Below are 14848 nucleotides of genomic sequence, written 5' to 3'. Positions count from 1 at the left end.
TTCAGGAGGGCAGGGTCTCATTGGTGGATTGCCCTGGGCTTGGAGCCTTACTACAGGACCCCTACTATGACGCTGGCTGCTGCTGTTCCTAGACCTTGCTCCCTTCCTACCCCAGTGAGACAGACCTTTCCTGCCATGCTGGTAAGCTGCCTACCTGCTCCTAGGTCAATTCTCAGGCAGTTTTCTAGTTGCTTGGAGGGGAATTTGGGAGGGTTTCAGAGGGTTCTTTTTTCATTCTGCCATCTTGGCAATGGAATATAATTTACCTTTTAACTAAATATACAAGTCACCTTTAGAACATCCACAGGATGATTATCTTCAATGTAGATAACCATTATGTTGCTAAGCTGCTTTAGGATCACAGTTGGCATCCTACAGTATATATTTCTTACTTCTGGAGACAAATGAATTGGAAAGTAGCCTCAAACTATTTGAAAAGTGAGGTACCCTTTCCATATTTCAACTAAATTAGGACCATGATCTTACTTCCTGTGGCTGTACCATGGTAGGTGGGAAGAGTGACAAAAATGGAGAGGTTTCTTACAATGGTATTGCTTTGTATTCAACATTATATAGAATGATCAACAGCCTAGAGCAGACTGGACAGCTAGTCTCATGCTGCAAAGGATGTATCCCTCAGCAGGGCCTTCTGAACTTAAGATTCTGTACCACCACCAAAAGCATGGAAGTAAGTTCTAACTCTCTAAGCTGGCATAATAAGTTTGAGTAAAAAAATATCAAGAGAGAACAGGTATTCCCAGAGCTAATTCTTTTGTTGGAATAGGACTAGCAGTGTAGCAAGCATCAGCAAACTGTTGCCTTGGGCTAATGCTCTGTGAAAGCATATTTTTTTTGAGGTGCAATACTAAATCTTTTCTCTGTGTTGTCCTCTTAACCTACCTCAGCGTGGCTCTCCACCTGGCTTTGGACATGTTGCCCAAATATCAGACCACATTGTAATGCCTAGGTCCCTGGATCTGCTATTTTGTAAAGTACTAGCTTTGATCTTTGAATTATAGTACTAATGGTTGGATCTCTGATACTCAAGTGGCTCTGGGATTGTGTCTGCTCTATTCTCTGGGGTTTATTGACACTCTTTTACTTGTTAATCATTAACTAAATTTTCTGCTCCCACCACCCCATGAGTTTCTTAAACAGCTCTCTTTTGGACACAACAGGTTCATCAAAACCTAGCCCCTCCTAAGCTCACCAAGAAAAGAGTCATTATTAAGTTTCTAGATATCTGTACTAATATTTAATTTAACTTAAAGAAGATAATAAAAAAAACTTAATCATATTTTACTTCTGGTATATCCCACTTGTATATTCCATAGAACTTTCTATAACTAGAACCTAATTACCTATCAGTAATCCTAAAATCTACCAATCTTTAATAAATAAGGCCAATTTTATAATTTGAGAGAATAGTAATTCCTTGGTAATCATGGTATGAGAGAGATACTCTGCATAAGATCTTTATTTTCAGAACAAAATACTGAAAGACTTAAAGTCTGATACGAGGGGGAAAATAATCTAAAATAAACAGCTTACTTTAATTGGTTCAGGCTGCATTACTGGTGCAGGCATGGCAATTGCACTTTGGGCATAAACCTGATGATATGTTGCTTGAACTCCATGATCAGAATAAGGCTAGTATAAGAAAAAGTACATGTTTTAGTTAAAAGGATCAACTATAAGAGGCAGAAAAAGATTCCTCAATATTTATAAAACTTCACTTTTAGACTCAATAGCTAAAAGTGAATCCCAAAGTAGTAGTTTTTCTTTTCAACTATATGAGCTAAAATTTTCACAAATGCAAACTATAATACTTTAATTCGCTTATTTAACTATTCTCCCACCAAAAGAAACCCCTTCCTCCTCTGCGACAGTATTATGAATAAAAGTATCCAAACATTTCTTTGCACAGTAATAAAAGATGTTATCAGCATAATTTAGAGAATTACACTAAGAAAATAAACATTTTGATATATCCTTAGTATATATATATAACTAGAAGGGAAAGCCCCTGAAATTAAAAAAATTAATAATGTGACTATAAAGCTATTTGTTTTTACTATGTAGAAAGATGAAAAACAGTGTGACACAGAAGACCTGGGTTCAAGTGCCTCTGACACAGACTGGTTGTGTGACTCTGGGTAGGTCACTTAGCCTCTCACTGCTCTAGGCAACTCTCTAAGACTATAAGTGTACAGAAGATGCCTTCATGCATAGGCAGAGGGAGTGACTTGTTTTTATTCAAGAGTTCCCTACTGTCAATGATACCACAGGTCCAATTCCTATCCTTATCCCTTTATAGAAATATATAGCAATAGTAAAAATAATTATTGTTCATAGGACAAAAGATATAATACTTTGCATTTAAAGTCCATTAACTTATTCTTTTAAGTTTCTACTCTCTATGTTTCAAAAAAGATATTACAGAATATTAACATTATAAGGTAGGTTTTTACAATTTTTATTTAAAATAAGTGTGTTATATTAGTTTTAAAAATTATTTTTACTTATTTCTTAGACAGAAAGCAAAAGAGAGTGTTGTAGAATATGGGGAAGAAAATTAAACCTGAAAGGAAAGACAATTAATTTCTCTCTTTAGCTATGTTACTTTATAGGGGGAGTTGGGTAGATTCAGAGAAAAGTTCATAGAGAGGGTAAGATTTTAATTGATGATAAAAATGTATGTAGAAGAACAGAATAAAAACAACCTGACAGATACAGAATTTAGGATATTTGTAGGTGAGAAAATAAGACATGAGAGAAAGTGAATGAAAACTCATAGCAAAAAAACTTCCTTAGCTGGAGCAAAAGGAATGGACAGGAAAAGAAAATTAGAAAACACAACATGCAACATATTAGTAATAGCTTTTATTTCATTTTAAAAGAATATATATATATACACACATATGTATATGTATATGTATACGTGTGTACACACACACACACACACACACACAGAGGTATGAGAAAACACTTGCAAATAACTTTTGCAACCACAATACATACCTCTGGAACTGAAGCTTCCATTAGAGAGAGAGGAGGTGGAACACACCCACCATCTTGTGCAATTTCTACTGGTTGATAAATAACCTCAGATGGCTGTAGGTATAAGAATGGGGCTGAAGAAGCTGGAGACTGAAGAAAATAAAACTAATTAAATTATTTCAATGAAATTTATTCCAACGAACACTAGTTAAGCTCTTAATATCTGTAAGGCACTAGGGCTGAGGATATAATAAAGATGGGAAATTACACATACACAAGTAAAATAAAAAAAAATTTCAAGAGAGAGAATGAGAATAATTGGATGGATCAGGGAAGTCCTTGTATTGGAAGAAGTTATGGTTTGCAGGAAGGCAGGAATGACTGTAGCAAAACAGCTAAGAGCAGTCTTTATTTCACATATGAGAGCATCACGGAAAATTGAAACTCATGTTAACAACTTGTTCTTCTGGAGCAATATAGAAGATTACAGAATTAAAAGACTAGAAAGTAATAAAATTCAGGTAATAAAAATTCTAAATGTGGGTATCCCACTAAATAATTCAGTGATCCTGGGGAAAACACTGAACTTCCCTGTGCCTTGGTCTATTAACCTTTTTATTTGAATTAAGATGAACACATATACCAAGAGCACCTCTTGATCTATTGTACATTAAGTGTTTAGGTGGATGACTGGCTTCCCCAAGCAAGTGTGGACAAGCAATTTAATTATATTTTGTACATACATGCTACCCACAAGGAGCAACTGATTTTTTAAATATAAATAAAATAGAGACAAAATCTAACTTTAAAAGGTGCTGAATTAATGCCTAACCTTCTTCAGCAGTAATCACTTTTTTTTTAAAAAAAATTCATAATCAAGTACTTAAGGTTATTGCTATCACCTGGGGGACTCCCCACTGCCACTGTCCTGGAAGACATTGTGCAGGTGCCTAAGATAAAAAAAGAAAAAAAACATACTAAAAACAAGGTTAAAATATATATATATATATATATATATATATTTTCAAGGTGTTTGTCTAAAAATTTCAATTTCAAGCCAGAAATTTAGTCAAAATTTCTTAGTAATGATGTGACTTTTAAAGAAGATTAAAATGTAAAATATTAGCAACGTCCTATGTAGTTGCTGTTGTTTATAATCAAAGAACATTAACATCAGTGCCACTTTAAACTACCACCAATTTCATGACTTTACAATGGTGAGGATATTTGTCTTAATCAGAAATACACTTACAAGCTTAAGAGGCACCTGGTGGCTCAGTAGATAAAGCACTGGGCCTGCAGTCAGGAAGACATGAGTTCCAGTGAGGCCTCAGATACTTATTGGCTGTGTGACTGGGCAAGTCACGTAATCTCTTTGCCTCAGTTTCCTCAACTGTAAAATGGGAATAACTACCTACCTTGGAAGGTTATTGTGAGGATCAAATGTGATATTTGTAAAAAGATCTTAGGACAATGCCTAGCACATAGTTGGTGCTATATAAATGTCAATTTCCTTCCCCTTATGAATCTAATACATTTAAAAAAATGAAATAGTTGTTCCTAAGCATAAAGGCACAGAGAGTAAACTTCTATATGACAGCAGAATAAAACATAAAAACCCAACTACAATTAAGATCTCTGATGTTTAAAAATTAAAGCACTTGGTAAAGGTAGAAAATTGTACCTAGGAATAAAGTAGGCAAGAAAAGAATTGGAGGAAGGAAATAAATGGAAGAACAAAAGAACAGAGGAAAGGATTGGTAAAACATAACATCAATTAGTCAGGAGGCCCACATATCTTCTTTTTTTTTAGTTATATGTGAAGGCAGTGGTCCTCAGGTCTAATATGGCTAAGCACACTATTACTTTAATTTTTGTGGCTTAGTGGGACTTGGTTTGGTGTCAGAATTATGGTTAATGTACATTCTTATTAGAAGTAGGAATAGTAGTACTGACAGTACTCTACTACTCTACAGAACTACCAACAGTACTATTCCTACTACTCCTACTCCTACTACTTAGCGTCTGTGCCTACACTTCTGTTTCACATTTTTGAGGGAATTGTTTAGACAATTTGTTTACTATTAATATGTTATGGGCTTAAGTCAAGGAAAAGTTGAAAGGATGGAAAAATTATACAAGGAGATAAAGTAAAGTTAAAGTCAGATAAGGTAAAGTGCCAATAGGAAGAGATAGCTGGGAAGCGGGGGCGGGGGGAAGAAGTCATTGGAAACATAACTAAAGCTATATATTTTTTAAAGACTATCATTCAAACACAAAAAAGTAAACAAAAGGTTGGAAAAAGAATGAAAACAAGAAAATAATAAAAAGCAGCTAGTGAACTTTGAAACATATTTAAGAGATGTGAACCTTTAAAGGACATAAGTGTCATATTATTCTTTTAATAAAATGTCACCTATTATACAACTAGTGGTTTCTACAGGGGTGGCCTCAAGGCCACATGTGGCTCTGTAGGTCCTCAAGTCAGTCACTTTGACTGAATCCAAACTTCACAGAACAAACCTAAATCCTAATTTGGGGTCCCTCCTTCCGTATTAGAATAAGTATATATAATGAGTCACCTGGCATTCCCTTTATTAGGGAAGTTGAAAACCAGGAACTACAGGGGATAGGTCAAGATTAGGTTTTATGGATGTTCTCTCACTGTCATCCTGTTATATCCTGGTATAGTAAGTATGGCTTTGAAATGATTTAAGATTTAATTTAAGAAGGGCATTTATGAATGCAATGGGGCTTGGAGAAATGAGAATTATTAAATTTCTATTTTAGAAAATCAGCAGTCCCTAAGATCAGTTAGCAAGGTACCCTGAAATTACTTTGGAGATACTATTAGAGAAAAGAAACATTAGTGAAAAGTATCTGGTGGAAGTTGAGGTCAGGAGTAGTTGATTATATACCATTCTACCTTCTGCAGAACCTTGAATCATCAATTATTTCACTCTCTTAACTCTTCTAACTAACTTCTAACCCCTCTGAGTTCTATCTTCTTTTTCTTTTTTATTCTTAAACATGCTCAGATATCCACTATCCTAAAAGAAACTTACACAGTCCTTGAGCAATTCACCTTCTTCCAAGCTCCTGTACTCAAATCTTGGGCAAATTTTTCAAGGCAAATTCACCTATACTCGAAGATTCTACTTTCTTCCTACGCATTTGTAATCTGGCTTCCATCCCCACAAACCCACTGAAACTATTCTCTCAAAAGTCAATGACCTACTGACCACTAAATCTAATAACCTTTCTTAAGTCTTTATCCTCCTTGACCTCTATCCTATGGGATAAGACTTGTAAGGGAGAATTTAAAGTGGTAAGAGAAGAGGACTGGGGACAAACTCTTGGAAAAATGCTCACATTCAGGAAGTGGGAGGAAGAAAGGAACCAGAAAAAAATAAAAATGGTTAAGTCAGGGAAGTAGAGTAATCTACAAGAACTAGAAAAGTACAGCAATTAGGGGCAAACAACCCTATAGGCATCTTAATAACTTCTGATACTGATAACAACAACTAACATTTAAACATCACCTTCTATGTGCTAGGTATTGTGCTAAGCACTTTATAAATATTATTTCATTTGAACCTTACAACAACCCTGTGAGGTAGGTGTAGGTGCTATTATTATTCCCATTTTACAGATGAAGAAACTGAGGGAAACAGAATTGAAGCTGATTTGCGCCCAGGGTCACACAGCTAGTAAGTGTTGGAGGCCAGATATGAACTTATTTTCCTGACTCCAGGCCCAGTGCTCTATACCTAGTTGCCAGTGACTTGGTGACTACAACATCTTTATATTACAATACAATAAATATTATTCAAAATATCAACCTCTGGATTATAACGAAAGCAGATTAAACTATATTCAGCCTACTGTGGTTTAGAAGGCAAAGTGGCAGATGACATAGTTTAGAAAGATTTTCTGTAACAAATGGTTAAAAGACAAAAAACATGACATGTATAAGATTTGAAAGATAAATGAGGCACTACTCTGATTATCAACTAGGAAATGCTGATCAAATCCATTAGCTATCTTCTATTCTATGCCTTTCAACCACACCACTGAAGAGCAGTTTCAACCTTGCTCTTTGAAGTAGCAAAGGAAAATTCTAAACAGTGACAATTTGAAGGAGTTGCCAGTAAATACAGTCATAAAAATGTATATTTTTCTTTAAATATGTTATTTTAAAAGGCTTCCAGCATTCTGAAATGTTGAGTTATTTCTGGAGGGCAAATTTTTCCCCCAAAGGAATACATCTCTATTTTTGAAATTAAAGACAAAAGAAAAATGTCTTGATAAAGAAATTCAATTTATAGGCAACTTTTTAGACTATACTCTGTAATAATAACAGCAACTCACACAGTAAATTTTAAAGTACTTATGCTTTTCTCAGAACCACCTTTCAAGGTAAGTATTATTATTCCCCTTTCACAGGCAAGGAAGCTGATGTTCAGGGAGCGTAAGTGACTTAACCCTAGTTATACAGACAACCTATGTCAAAACTGGTACTCAAATCCTGGTTATTATTAGGAAGATCATTATTAGCTCCTGGAATTACTAAAATAAGACTTCTTAGCTTAATTTTTACATTTTTAATAACAGGGGAAGAATTAATTTTCTGCTTTCTGATTAACACTACCACATTCTCTCAAAAAGGAAGAATCTAGTATAAGATCTGTGTAATAAAAGGAACAAAAATAGCCATTCTGATTATGTTCTGAGGGAAGTCTGAGCCATTTTTTCTCAGAATGGTTCACAAGAAGGTGTTAAATAAAACCGAAAACAGGAATCAATTACAAAATAATATTTTAGCAGTAACACAATCCTCTATTAATTTTTACCTGATAATGATATGCAGGTTGCTGATAAACAGGTTGAGCTACCATCACAGGGGAACTAGATATAGAACGTGACTAAAAGAGAAGAAAAACATAAAATTTGAGAAAAACATCTCAGGCAAAATCATCCCAAAATGAAACATGATAAAGATGTCGATCTTATTCTAGTCAATTTTTGCCTTACCAGAGAGTCACAAAATTTCAGCCTTCAAAAGGACTCCAGGAGCCATGGAGTCCAATTCATTCTTTTTATTATTATTATGATGATGTATTTTTGCTGAGGCAATTGGAGTTAAGTGACTTGCCCTGAGTCATACAACTAGAAAGCATTATGTGTCTGAGGCCGCATTTGAACTCAGGCCCTCCTGATTCCAGGATCAGTGCTCTATCCACTGTGGCACCTAGCTGCCCCAGTCCAAATCATTCTTGAAAAATGAATCCCTGCTACAACATACTTGATAACACTCATCTAGCCTTTGCTTGAAGAATTCTTTTTTTTTTTTTTTAAAGGCAATTGGGGTTAAGTGACTTGCCCAGGGTCACACAGCTAGTAAGTGTCAAGTGTTTTGAAGAATTCTAATGAGCAGGAACCAGCAATATTTCAAGGAAAACCATTCCTTTTAGGGTAAAGTTTTAACTTAGTATTTTTTCCCCTGTCATTAAGCCTAAATTTGCCTCTTTGCACCTTCTACCATTGATCCTGGTTCTGCCATCTGGGGCCAAACAGAACAAATCTAATCCTTCCTTGTATACTGCAGCTTTTTCAAAACTTGGTAACAGTTATCAGGCTCCCCTTGAGTCTTCTTTCTCCAAACTGAACGATCCCAGTTCTGCCAACTGATTCTCATATGTAATGGACTTGAGGCCCTTTTCCATCTAGGTTGCTCTACTCTGGATCCTTTTGAGTTTAACTATGTCCTTCCTAAAATGTGATGTCTAAGATGTAATACAACACTCAAGATGAGATGTAGTTTAATTAGGTCAGAGAACAGTGGGACTATCATCTCCTAATTCCTGAAGGTTATGAAGAATTTGATAGCTATAGCAACCTGTTCACTTCTATTAAGCTTGGAGTCCATTACCCTCTACCACCCTCCTCCCCCCAAAATCTCTATCTATTTTTTAAAAAGATAAAATGCTGTCTAAACAGGCCTCTTTTACCTTCTACAGCTAGGTTCTGATTAGTGTGAATTACAGCAAAGTAGATTTATTGAACCCAAATGTAACACTGTACACATTTGTCCTTATCATATTTCATCTTACTGGATTTGGACCAATGTTTTTAAACCCAGGAATTAGCAAATAGAGTCCAAGGGCCAAATGCCCACCTGTAACTGAGCTAAGAATGTTGTTTACATTTTAAAATAAAGTTTCATTTATTTAAAACTCATAAATACTACTAAACACAATTTTTCGTTTGCAGGCAGTCCCAGTTGGCTATCTTTGGCTCTCCCCTGTAGATTATCAACTCCTGTTCTAGACTGTCAAGACCTTAGCTAGCCTGTCTAGCTTTGGCTCATCTGCAGATGTAGCAAATATGTCATCTATGCCTTTATGCAAGTCAATGACAATGCTAACTAGCAAGGGCAAAAAACAGATCCCTGGGGCATGACACTTAAGACCTCCTACCAAGCTGCCAAACCATTAATGACTGTTCTACTTTTCTACCATTGTCCCATTTGCCTCAAATAGTTATCATACTCTTGCTTCGAGTCTCCACTTTTCCCCACAAATAGCTAAAAAAAACCCCCAAACTCCAAAACCCTATTGTCAACCAAGCTCATTTAGAACTTGATCTCTGATGTTATTTTCAAAGCACCATGCTATGCTTTTGTATTCATATTATTATCTATCCTTGCTTCCACCTTTTATACCTTTACAATTTAGTAACTTAAGTTGGTTGGTGAGTCTTCTGTGCAACCACACTGATCTCCTGACAATTTCTATTTCTGTTCTTCATTGGAATTGTTTTGCTTTGTGTTTTTGGAGTTTCATTTTTAAGAGCTTATTACCCCTCCTGAGACCTCTCCCATTGCATCTCAGTCAACTGGATTTTACATATCTTTCATATGAACTCTTTGAAATCCGACCTCTCAATAGGCTACATGTCATACTATGTCCAGCTTTTTTTTTCCTTATTGAACACAAGCACTAAGAAGTAGTAGTTAATTTCCTCCAAAGCTCCCAGCATTTTTACCTCAGCAACCGGCTCCTTCCTATTATTAAGAATCAAATTAAGAACAGAAGCTACCTTGTTGGTCCCCCCCACTTTTTGAAGAATGAAATTATCATTATGGCACATCAAGAAGTTGCTATAGCAAGTATCTAGATAACTTAAGTCACCTACCACTACTTTTGAGTCAGACTTGTAATCTATTTCTTCTCTCTGTCTAGGTAATCTGTTCTATAGTTCACCTCCAATCCTGTTTCTTTTTAATAAGATATGCCACCAAAACCCATATTCCAGTCTTAGGTCTCATTTCACCAAGTCTCAGTAATACTTTTGAGACTGAACTGACTTCCTTACATTGGGCTACTCAGTTCATCTTGCCTGTTGCCTAAACTTTTTGCATACAGTCATTTTAGGCCATGTGCTTTTACTCATGAAGCTTTTCTTTAATTTTATTTCTTACGAACTTTTGGGTATTTCAATAAGTAGCCTTCCTACATTATAGTTAATCTTTATGATATTTAGCTTGGTGGATATACAAAGGCAATTTTCTTCCTCCCCTTTCCTTTTTAAGGTCCTTTTGAGTAGATTTACAAGACACCAGAAAAATACATTCTCACCAGCTTCTGTCAGTTACATTTCCATCCCTCCTTAATTCTTCCTGCCCATGTTCCCTTTATAACTCCCCTGGACCTTAACTCACCATAACATATAAATAAAATATATTCTTAAACATCTGTTGAACATTTTTTTTGTTTCTTAGTTCTTAATTTAAAACTAAATTACACTGTCCCTTTTAAAAACAAACAAAAAATCCCACAAACATCTCAAACCTATAAACTTACTAAATTTAAAAAAAAAATGGGTGTGGCCCTCAATCCTTTATAGGGGGGTGTGGTTCTTTATAGAAGAGCAGTTCCCCATCGCTTTTCTAGAAGTTCTGTTCAAAAGTGTATTATATACACTTCAAATGTATTTTGAATAGTATCTAATATGATACTACTTCAAAAGAAGAGCCTGTGACACATTAAAGCAGGTACTACATCCAACTAAGAGTCTAGATTGTTACCATAAATTATGGAAATTTGGTAATAATCAGTATCAAACCTATAGGGTATAATGCTATTCCTGAGTCCTTTCTCCTTAATACAAATTAATACAAGGTAAGTGTCTATTAAACTGAATGACAAGTACTAGATAGCATTATTCTAGGTACTAGGGATACAAAGATGAAAAAAGATACCATCCTTGCCCTCCATGAGCCTGGGATCTAATTGGGAGATGACACATAACATGAATAACTCTGATACAAGTCAGACTATGATATGAGAGGTCAAACAGCATGACAATAGAGATCCAGGAAGGGAAGGATCACTTCTACCTGGGGGATGGGATCGGTGACAACTTTGTAAATCAAGTAGCACCTGAACTGGGTCTTAAAGTTAGAAAATTATCTCCAATAGAGGCAGATATGTGTGCATGAGTTTGAAAAATGGAGGTTGGGGTGTTCCAGGTTTGGGGAATAGTGTGAACACAGAAGTAGGTAAGAGAACAGTGAATAATATATTATTGAGTACATGGAGGAAATAGTATGAAATAACACTGTGCTAAGCTAAGAAGTCCCCCACCCCTCCTCGGTCCCCCCCCCTTAAAGAAGTACTAGGTAGTAGTTACTGCTAGGTTTTGAGCAGGGGAAAGATTTCCATATAAAGGCGAAATAAAGTTGCTCTATTTTCAAGAAAGATTTAAAAATGTATTGAAAATAAACTTTCCTGAACTTAAATTACTTACAGGCCAAGGTGGTGGAACAGAAGCTACCTCAGGAGTATGAAAATATGCAACACCATTATGGTAGGTGTAAGGATAGCCAGTTGAAGTAGTCAGATACATTGTTCCAGCTGCTGGCATTATACTGGAACCTAAAGCAAACAGTATTATATCATTACGTTAAATATAAATAAATATATATTATATAAATATATAATGTATTACTTATATGATAATATATATTATCATAATATTATATACAGTATTGGCTATTATATATTATAATACATTATATATAATATAAATGTATAATATATTAAATGTAATTTTAAAATTTATATAATATAAAATAAATATGAACATAAACTATAAATATACAAACATACAAAAATGTAATAAATATGAATAATATAAAATACAAAAATATAAATATATTATATTATAAAATATATACCTCCTACATTAAAACCAAAGTTATTGTTTTGTTTACCCAAACTGCAACTTTTGGAAGCCATGTTAGACTTAATACACCTTTAAAAAAAACTCTGCTTAGACTTTAAGAAGTTATCATGGCCCAATTTTTATAAACTGACATTCACTACTAAGGGCAATTAGGCAAATAATTTTACTTGCCTTAAGGGACAGAAATAAGATTCCAAGAATACCTTTAAAAATAAGCTTTACATCATTCTTTGATAACCATATTGAAAATCAGGATTTTTAGCTTTATTGAGATTATACATGGCAAGCTTTCTAACTTCTCTAAAATTTCTAAAGAATTAACAGAAAGGTAAGGCATTTTTACATTTTTCGCCTTACTTAACCCATGACTTCAGGGGTTCTATTATGTTTAAAAGAAATCTCGAATACCTGGGCCATATTAATATGTTCAAGACAACCAGAATAGCTGCAGGCCCTCAAAACCAGTTCACTAGGCTCATCAGGGATTGTCTGTCCTGGAAGCTGCCCCAGAATGGAACTCCTTCCAACTGATTTTTTTATCCCAATGAGACTCCAAAACAGAATGTAACATTCAACCATCCATGAGTGCTAAATCTGGAAGGCACCTAACCATTCACCAGTGGTTTACTCTGGTGGATGCCTGGGTGATAAGAAATTATGTAATTTCATGTCTTGAAAATAGTGCAAAGAAAAAAATTTTCTTTTCTAGGATCAATTTTTTAAAAATATAAAGAAAAAAATCTTATTCTATGATGAATAAAGATAATCATACAACATAATCTTAGTATTTTCCCTAAGTTGTTGGTTTATAGTAAGGCTAAATACTAAGCATCAAAAAATAAAGGCTACTGTAGAAAAGTGTATTAGGAGAAAAGGTAATGTCCTTTGTTCTGATCTCATCAGGACATTAGAGAAGGCTTAATATTAGAGAGGTTAAGATATCTTGATCTAGATGTCATATGTTAACAAATGGTTGCTAAAACCAGAAGCCTACCTCCCCATGAGAGTGAACTGCAACAGCAGAAAAGAAGAGAACTCAGTTCAGAAGAAGTTAATAGGAAAAAAAGGGCTAATCAAAGACATAGAGTTTACTAGTATGGTTGTCTTTAAATTTTTAAGCCAGAAAATATGATAGTTATTATTTATGCTCCAGTTAAGTCTAATATTAGGTTTCCTCTTGAAACCACTTCATACTCAACACTTGAAATACTATTAAAATGGTCCAGGAATATTGTAATCTGTATCTCTCATGTAAGAGATATTCAATTAATTACTTTCAGTCCAATTAAGTTACACAGTAAACAATGCCTCTTTTCCCCACCCCACTCTCCCAACCCCGGCTTACAGAATTTTTTTTTGGTGGGTGGGCAGCAGGGGGAGAGGGAGAAAGAGGTAGGAGAGAAGAAAGAAGTCCCCTTCATACCATCTAGTTTGTATTGCTATTATCAGGTGAAATGTGATCATACTATATATATATGATTTTTGTATAGTATGGTTTTATATAGTATTGTTTTACAATTAAACTCCAACAACTGGTTATTTCGTGACAAGAGTTAGCATTTTGTCAAACAACACATGACATTGTAATGTGTTAAAGACTGGCTAATAAGGCTGGTTATCAATTAAATTCAGCAAACTAAAAATGGAATGGTATAAACAATCTAATATTCTGTCAGATGATTAGCAAGTTATGATATATCACAGTAAGCCTCCATTACTAAGTAATAATTAAACATTTCAATCTTTTACTTTATATAATATTTTTCATCCTATCTAAAGATACCATAACAAATAATATGGGTATTACAGGATAAAGGCATTTGTAAAAAAATAAAACTTAAGGGATAAGGAAAGTTTTTAAAAAGTAAAAATAACACTTGATGTCAAGTTGAAAGTGTTATAGAAGTTTGAGGCTGGTCAGTTTCTATTTTTTTTTCATATACTAAAGCATTATCATGACAAATATTGTGGTGTACTAGAATGAACAGGAGGTTAGGAGATACTGATTCTAGTCCAGCTGAGCCCATAATTGGCTGTGTGGCAATGAGTAAATTAGCTTTTCTGGACCCTAGTTCTGACATTTGTAAAATGAAGTGATTAGATTAGAAACCTGCCTTTAAAATCCCATCCAACCAATTCTCTGATTTTCATGAATAACTTAGGCAAATTTATGAAGCTTTGGCACTGTTTGACATCACATGGTATTCTGACTGAGTGTGTAGCAGGTCATTTAAAAATATACAGAGTATTATAAAACTTGTTATTTTATTTGTAAACATATAAAGTTTATTGTATGCTCAAGCATAATTTTTATTACATCTTATTATGAACTGCTGCCCCTAGAAAAAATTTCAATGTTATAAATAGGAAAAGATGTTCACTTAAAATTTGCAGTTAGATGAATTTTTATGAAGTGAAAGATATCTGGCATTTTAACAAATTTCAATAGAATACTCAATTTTAAAATAGCAGTATCAAGATAGTAAAAAAATTTATAATAATACATACGAGGGATCCCTACTTGTTGTTTTCTTATTGCTGGACCGATATTCAGTTTCTTATCCTTATAATTAAGTTTCTCTGCCTAAAATAAAGGGGA

General features: G+C 34.4%; 1 protein-coding gene across 2 annotated transcripts in view; it reads right to left on the bottom strand.

The window, feature by feature from the left end:
• Positions 1–14848, bottom strand: part of BOLL (boule homolog, RNA binding protein) — a 70487-nt gene that overhangs the window by 36300 nt on the left and 19339 nt on the right. Inside the window, exons 5-10 of one of the 2 annotated variants that reach the window (XM_027866143.1) lie at positions 14758–14833; positions 11812–11939; positions 7854–7925; positions 3903–3950; positions 3022–3150; positions 1552–1650 (exon numbers count right to left, since the gene is read on the bottom strand). In XM_027866143.1, coding sequence (XP_027721944.1) covers positions 1552–1650; positions 3022–3150; positions 3903–3950; positions 7854–7925; positions 11812–11939; positions 14758–14833 — 552 coding nt within the window. Of the gene's footprint in view, positions 1–1533; positions 1651–3021; positions 3151–3902; positions 3951–7853; positions 7926–11811; positions 11940–14757; positions 14834–14848 lie in introns of those variants that run through there. The other variant, XM_027866144.1, reaches the window with a different exon arrangement.

The sequence above is a fragment of the Vombatus ursinus genome, unplaced genomic scaffold (genome assembly GCF_900497805.2).
Source record: "Vombatus ursinus unplaced genomic scaffold, bare-nosed wombat genome assembly UNPS02014779.1, whole genome shotgun sequence".
Lineage (NCBI taxonomy): Eukaryota > Metazoa > Chordata > Mammalia > Diprotodontia > Vombatidae > Vombatus > Vombatus ursinus.
The sequence above is the reverse complement of the archived record's forward strand: the minus strand, read 5'-3'. Positions and strand labels throughout refer to the sequence as shown.